The sequence below is a fragment of the Solanum tuberosum genome, unplaced genomic scaffold (assembly GCF_000226075.1).
Source record: "Solanum tuberosum cultivar DM 1-3 516 R44 unplaced genomic scaffold, SolTub_3.0 scf00102, whole genome shotgun sequence".
In the NCBI taxonomy this organism is placed as follows: Eukaryota; Viridiplantae; Streptophyta; class Magnoliopsida; order Solanales; family Solanaceae; genus Solanum; species Solanum tuberosum.
Genome location: NW_006239028.1, coordinates 447,859 through 455,256, shown reverse-complemented (window position 1 = coordinate 455,256; position 7,398 = coordinate 447,859). Strand labels below are relative to the sequence as shown.

The 7,398-nt window shown below is 34.0% G+C and overlaps 1 protein-coding gene across 1 annotated transcript; it reads right to left on the bottom strand.

Annotated features, from left to right (window-relative positions):
- Positions 1-341: 341 nt before the first annotated feature.
- Positions 342-5,383, bottom strand: LOC102595769 (ketol-acid reductoisomerase, chloroplastic). The gene is made up of 10 exons (XM_006348792.2): positions 4,979-5,383; positions 4,702-4,794; positions 3,674-3,739; positions 3,378-3,518; positions 2,760-2,987; positions 2,555-2,672; positions 2,342-2,481; positions 2,060-2,227; positions 1,363-1,518; positions 342-954 (listed from the first exon to the last, which is right to left on the bottom strand). Exons 1-10 carry the CDS (start codon positions 5,279-5,281, stop codon positions 586-588), a joined length of 1,782 nt encoding a protein of 593 aa, XP_006348854.1. The 5' UTR covers positions 5,282-5,383; the 3' UTR covers positions 342-585.
- Between the last annotated feature and the right edge of the window lie 2,015 nt (positions 5,384-7,398).

Below are 7,398 nucleotides of genomic sequence, written 5' to 3'. Positions count from 1 at the left end.
TAATGATGTGATTATAAATTTTATTTACATATGAAATAAATGATTAGTAAATATAAATGTGGGATTGTTTTAACAAAATATAAACTTATGGATCAATTTTTGTATTTAAATATCTCAAATCATGATATGAAATTCCCATATAATTCCATATCATGGTTTTTGGAGAATATGGAATCACATCTCATGATATGGAATCAACGTAAAATCACATGTCCAAACGCTGATTCCATCTCACGATACCATATTGTGATATGATATATCGCATGGCCAAACGCCTACTTAGTATATAAAACTTGCAAGAAAAAACTGCACTAAAACTGTTAAAATTAGACACATGTAGATACTGAAACATGCTACTGCCACATAACCCACATTTTTTAGTTGCTAAAAGGGTTCCCAAATTTCGAATCTGTTATTCAGCAAAAGGTTACATAAAGGAAGTGCTAGTACCGGCGTAACTAAGCAACGAAAAAGGCTAAGATTCTTGTAAGCTAACAGATTTAAGTATTCTTGCCTTCACCAACACACATCAACAAAATAAAATCTAAACCTCACAATTCCACAAAATTCCCACCCGTAAAGCCCTTAATTGCCAGATTGCCTGAGCTCGGGGCGGACAAAATCAGCATCTGCTGTTACAGAAATATCAACTGTGGGTCTCAGTTCAGCACAGACTTTAATAGCTCCATGCACAGGATCTGCAAGGAAGTTGCTGATGAGATCTTGATTGATAGGGGCGTTATTATCCACAGCTACAAGTGCTTGCTGGGTGAGATTGTAATCAAATCGAGGGGCCCACTTCCTGGAACCTAAACGTGCTGTTGTAGAGCAATTGTCAACCATGAATGATACTCCACGAGCGTGCATAAACGGATTCAAAGAATCTACAGACTCGATGACGCTTTCATTGATAATCTCGGAGTAAGAGTGACCTTTCTTCCTCAGAACCTCAATCTGTTCGAATTTTCCAAAGACAAAATTTTAGATGACAATGAACGTCAGGGAACAGGGCATATTATATTCACGTAATCTCTCATCATTTGGGAACCCTTTCCATTGTGATTTTATAGAACTTAAAAAAATAGTAAGATTCATTTGAGTTCAGGCAAAAATTTCTTCAAAAAACATAACTTTCTCAATTCAAGATTCAGATGTTCAAAGTGGGGCATGTTAACACCGTTTGCATTGAATGTTCTAAAAGTATCAAATCCAAGACACATAAGCAAAAGAGTAAATACGATCATCTTAAAAGGAAGAGAAAGCGACCAGAGCAAAAGAGCACTTCAAGCATATCCTGAAATATCATGCAATACTTCCATGGCTCAAAAAAAAAAAATAGGGTGTAAAAATAGAAATGCTAACCTGGGCCATCATCAATGCCACAAAGACACCAGCAGTGAAAGGATACAGAGGACCAAGATCACCGGCTGGCCGGGTTGCTCGAACGCGCTCACCAACCTTCCACATCCTTGTTTGGTCAATTTTCCCCATTGGGAAGGCAGGTAAGCCCTCCTTTTCCTGTGTGTACAGAACCAAAGATAAAATCATTTAATTTTAGTATTTAACGTTTTTCTACAACTATCCCCTTAAAGAACTTACAGAACCAGGTCTTACATGTGAACAAAATTAAGATTGACCGGAAAAAAGGCACATTGGCTTAGTAGGAGGATTATAGTCTCAAAACTTGTATAGAGAAAAAATCAATGCCCTTCTGCTATTCTCATAATAGCTGAAAGAGGGTGAAACAAAAAGGTCCACATTGATAAGCGAAGTTTTTAGATAGTGCTCCAAACCTGAAACAATTGTGTTTGTTTCTAAAACAGGCTCTTTTCAGGAATCATACTTATTTTCCTGTAACTGAAAAACCAAAGGTCTGGCAAAAACTAGTCCAAATATACCGGGAAAAACATTTTCTCAAATTAATCCACTTGTGCAAAATTTCCCCAGAATTGTTCTTCAAAAACATCTCGAAACGTAATCATTAAAGAACTAAACTAAAACCAAAGTCCGAACCCACCCAAGTTACTATTATAAAACTAGAGAGTCAAAAATGACTTACATAAAAGCGGCGGCCTGCCAAGACAACACTCCTGATCTCGCTACCTGTAGCTACATCTTCATAGCACTCATACAAAATCTCCATGCATGGGTAAAATGAAGCACTGTATGCAGCTTCAAACTCCCTCTTGCCCTCTTCAGTCAATGAGTTGTACACAGCCAACATGCCCTGGAAAACGGATACAGGTGCAAACAACAATTTTAGGGAAATTTTAACAAAAATGATACATAAGCATCTTCCTTGACATAATACTCTTACGGAAGATAAAAATCAAAGACCGACCTTTGTTGATATGGTCTTTGAAATGACTCCTGTTATGCACTCTACAGTGTTCTTGTATGCAAGCTCCTCATTCATTCCGTTCTCAGTGTACCTTCTGAAAAGTGACTCCACAACTCCATGGACAGCACCAAGTAAAATGCCTAATGAGGGAACCACAATTACTCAACCATAACGGCTTTAGTAAGCAAGAAATAGACTTGAAAACACACTAACCTCGTTCTCCAAAAATGTCACTTTTATATTCCTGCTCTAGAGTAGTAGCAAAAGTAAAGGGAGAACCAAGGGCAACAGACCACCCTAGAGCAACATCTGTGGCTCTTCCATCAATATCCTGGAGAAAGTAAAAGGCGTGAGTCTGGTTGAACATAAAACTAATGGCTTGAAGGAAAGACAGTAGAGAAAGGGCATTGGAATAGACCTGGTGAACTGCAAAACTTGAATTAATTCCAGCACCATTAACTTCTTTTCCTTGAACATATAATCTCCTGACTGAGGGACCCATTCCCTTGGGACATACAGCAATCACACTAATGTTCTTTGGGAAGTCAAGGTCCATTGACTGCAAATGGCCAAGGAGGAATCCATGTGAAAGCCCAAGTATGCTGTTTGGCTTCATGTGAGAAAATACTTTCTCATAATTATCAGCCTGCACATACATCACAAAAATTAGACAGCAATATTTAAACCCCTCCCCTCCCCTCCCGTCTCTCAAGAACGCTTCTGTTTACATTGATTCCAAATACTAAAAAATTATGCTTTAGCAATATTTATACCAAGACAAAAGTTGGCCCCAACATTGTAATTCACTCATTTTAGCACCCCAAACGTGAATGTGATTTCAAAAGATGAAGAATAGAAGGCAATAAGTAACAATATACCATAAACTATATCGTATCTTAGTCCTAAAAAAAATCTACTAAGTTAGCCAAGAAGTTGAACTATTGTGTGAAGGAAGCCTTCAATAAAATGTAACCATCGAAAAACGTAATTATCAAATGTTGCCACAATAACAACAGAGGCTTAAACAATGTCCAACCTGAGCAGCATCAGAAATCAAAAGCAGCACTAGATCACTGCCAGAGATAGTCTCATATATGTCACCAAGGGTCCCACTCTCTTCAGTAAACCCAGCTGTGCGGGCCTCTGCAAATGAGCTTGAACCCTTCCTTAAACCAATCTACATGAAACAGAAATTACACTTGTAAGCTTAACATAATATGCCAAAAGTACAACAACCAATTCACACATTCACCACCATATCAAACACCATCTTCCACTGTTATCTGTCTCTGTGGGATGGCAAGGAGAAAGCAGAAGAAGATGAAGTATTACCTTAACAACTATGTCAGATTTTATTTCTGCGAGAGAATCCCTCAAGTTCTGGGCTTGAGCAGGTCCCTACAAAAGAAATGGTATTTATTAAGCAAATCTGAATATGGAAAAAAAAAAAAAAAAAAGAGCAGTGCTGTTAAAAGCCATCACTTCCAGTGATGAAGCGATGCGACCAAGGGGGTATTGTTTCACGGGTGAAACCATGCAGTTCAGAGAAGTGTGGTTCAAACAATGATGCGCAAAGTGATCCAAAAGAAATGTTTGAAGGCTCGTTCAATTTCAACTTTTTGAGGAGTTGGATTAATATTGACATTATTGAATTGGAAGTTGAAATTAGTATAACACTATATTAATGTATATTTGACGTTTTTTAACTTCTCATAAATTTTACTCCACAGTCCAAAAAAGAGTGTGCTTCATTTCTTGTTGTTTGCTTTTCAAAACACTGGGTAAAAAAGCATCAAACATGAAAGAAAGCGTGTAAAATATCTATATCTCACATATAAGAAAAAAAGTTTCCTTTTTCAGCAAAATTAGACGAAAATAACTCATGGAAATCATGTCATCATATATTTCAACTAGAACAACCCAATAGCTGATAGAAAAAAAAAAACTCAACCTAGGATGAAGTGTAACGAGCAATTCAGAAAGAACAACAGAAAAAAGCGGTTCAAAGCTGGGTGCCTGATTACATCAAAAGATAATAGCTCACCAGGAAATTAGAAAAAGCAAAGGAATATTTACCAGATTCCAATATTATAGAAAAAGGAATCTTCAAAAAATTCTATTAACCAAGATTTTCACCAATCAGATAGCATTCAAAATAATCCTCTCTCATTTACTTTAGACAGGTAACACTAAAGTACTATAAGGAACTTTTTCCTTAAAGTTTATATTGCAAACACCAGTTAATTCATTAGAATCAGAACATCTCATCACTAGTCATTTCTGACTAAGGAACATCATTCAATCAAAGGCAATTTCTGATTAAAAATGGATTTAACAAAAACTGAATCCATGAGATGTACCTGAGAACCCCAGCCGATAACTCCAATCTGCTTGATTCCTTTAAAAGCATCAGGCAAATACTTGAACAAATCTCTCCCTCCCCTCACAATGTACTGCACCACAATATTTCATATGGTCAAAAACGACAGATAAACTTTCAGCATAAGCATCACTTTAACTAACTTTCAAGCTAAATTAGACTAGCTTGATTCATTCTATCAATCAAAAATATAAATCCTAATACAATTACGATTAATTTGAATCTGGACAAACAAATAGAGAAGATGAGAAATGCACCTCATCATTTCCAGCGAGGGTTACTTTCTCCTTCTTAAAAATGGATGTTTCAAAATCAAACGAAGCAGGAGCTTTGACGGTAGCAGGTGCGGCGACCATGCGAGCCGCAAGCGCGCCGCCGCCGGAGTTTGAGCTGCCAGATGAAATGGCGGCTTGAGCTCTGAGAGGCTTAAGCGATGGTGTTGACGAGGATAGAAACCCTAAGTTACCAACAAGAGAAGGTTTTAGGGATTTGGTTGAGGAGGAGGAGGAAGGAGGAGTGGAAGTGGTGATGGAGAAGGAAGTCGCCGCCGCCGCCGCCATGATTGTGAAGTGGAAAGCAGACAAATGAAAGTGTTACAGAGAGGGATAAGAGGAAGCAGAGGGAGAAAATGATAAATGGAGAGTTCCGTTTTATAGATGTTGCAGATTTGCAGTGTGGTAGTGGTACTTTGCTAGGGTAAAGGTTTGGTACTTCTACGTATTCGCGTTCTCAAACAAAATCGACTCATTACATAAACTCCTAAAGGTCTAAACTCGAAACAAAAAAAACATTTAATATTTTCAAAAAAAAATTCTATATGTATATATGGTGTTGGAGCCAACTTGTAATTGTACCAGTATATATTTATCAATATCTTATTGAAATTTAAATTTAAGATTTCATGATTGTGAATTTACTTTATCATTACAGACGAATCAATGCATAAATCATCTTAAACAATAATAAAAAAAATTCAATGAGTGTACTTTAAAAGAATAAGTATATGCAAATCTTATTCTTATCTCGTAAAGATAAAGAGGTTGTTTTTAGAAGATTTTCGACTCACATATTGCATCTCAAAAATAAGAAACTGAATATACAAAATAAAACAGATATAGCAAGTAATAAAGTAGATATTACATTGTAATAAGTTTAAACGAACGATATTACATAATAAAATAGTATGATAATTGAAACACAAGCAACAACAAGTAATTATAAACCTAACCAATTCTTGAAAATCAGGTGAATACTAGTTTGTATTTTTGTTTCAACACAAATCTACTTTTTAATCTTATCAGTATAAATCAAATGTTATTATTTTATCGATTCAATTGTAATTTATCAAATGTGTTAAATAAATTCCTTTGAGCATGTAGCGAGTTTAATGAACAATTTCCCATAATTTTCACTTAATATTCACGTAATTGGAACTATTATAAAGAGTATTATTAATATGATTTCATAGTTGAAAATGTTAAAATTAGGTATTAAAATAAATCAATTATTAATCAAAGCTAGTTTGATTAGCAAAAAATGTAACAATACCACTCCTTTGGGATTTGAATAACGACAAACATTTTAATTCAACATCTTAAAATATCATTACGTGAAATAAAAATGAAAAAAAAAATACTTTATATAATAGGGAATTCCTATATGGTCATAAATCCTATTATAAGCTGATATCAAACAAGATGAGAAGACCTAAATATATATATATATATATACAGAAAAACAATTCAAATTGAAATTCATTTGAAGGACATAATAAAAAGAAATTGAACTAACAATAAAAGTTGTAGTGGTCCTGATAGAATGAATAGAGTTCCTCCAATTTTTAATCAGATTTGTGTTCAAATTTTGAGTAAAGAAAAAATTACGGAAAATAACGTTTTTCTCTTAAATAAATCTTACGCGATGCAAATTTAAATTAGTTGAAATTATAATATAAATATCAAACACATAAAAAAAATTCAAAAAATAAACTATACTCGAAATACACCATTTAAAAGTCATTATGTTTGTTCAAGTGTTACTAAATATATGAACAAACAATATGTTTTAATTAAATTTATGACCAAAAATAAGTTTAGAATTTTCCTTTAGTTTTAAAATTTTAAAATAAATTTGGAGGAACCCTTTGAGAAAGGCAAGAGCCGTTTAAATGTAGTGTTGTCAAGTTTCACGAGACAATAAATTAAGACCATTAAAAAATAGAACTAAGACTATAGTGTGTTACTCTTTTAATTCATCGATTCATTTTAGTTGTCGTATTTTTTTTTTATATTTTTAATAAAATATTAATTAAATTAATTTTATTTATTTTTACAATTCTTTTTTATCATATTTTTTTTTCACTTCTATTGAATAAGGATAAGTAGGGGTGTTCACGGGTTGGTTTGGATCGGTTATTGGTCAAAACCAAAACCAAACCAACTTAATCGGTTTTTAAATTATCAAATCCAAACCAAACCAAATATAATATACATTTATCGGTTTGGTGATTATCGGTTTCGGTTTGGTTTGGTTCGATTATTAACCCATACACAAAAATAAAAGAAACAATTTATTTAAAATGTGAAAAAAGTAACAACAATCCATTCAAAACGAAAAATAGTTAGAATGACTTAAATTACTGAACTTTCGATCACTAAATTTACTATCAATAAAGCTT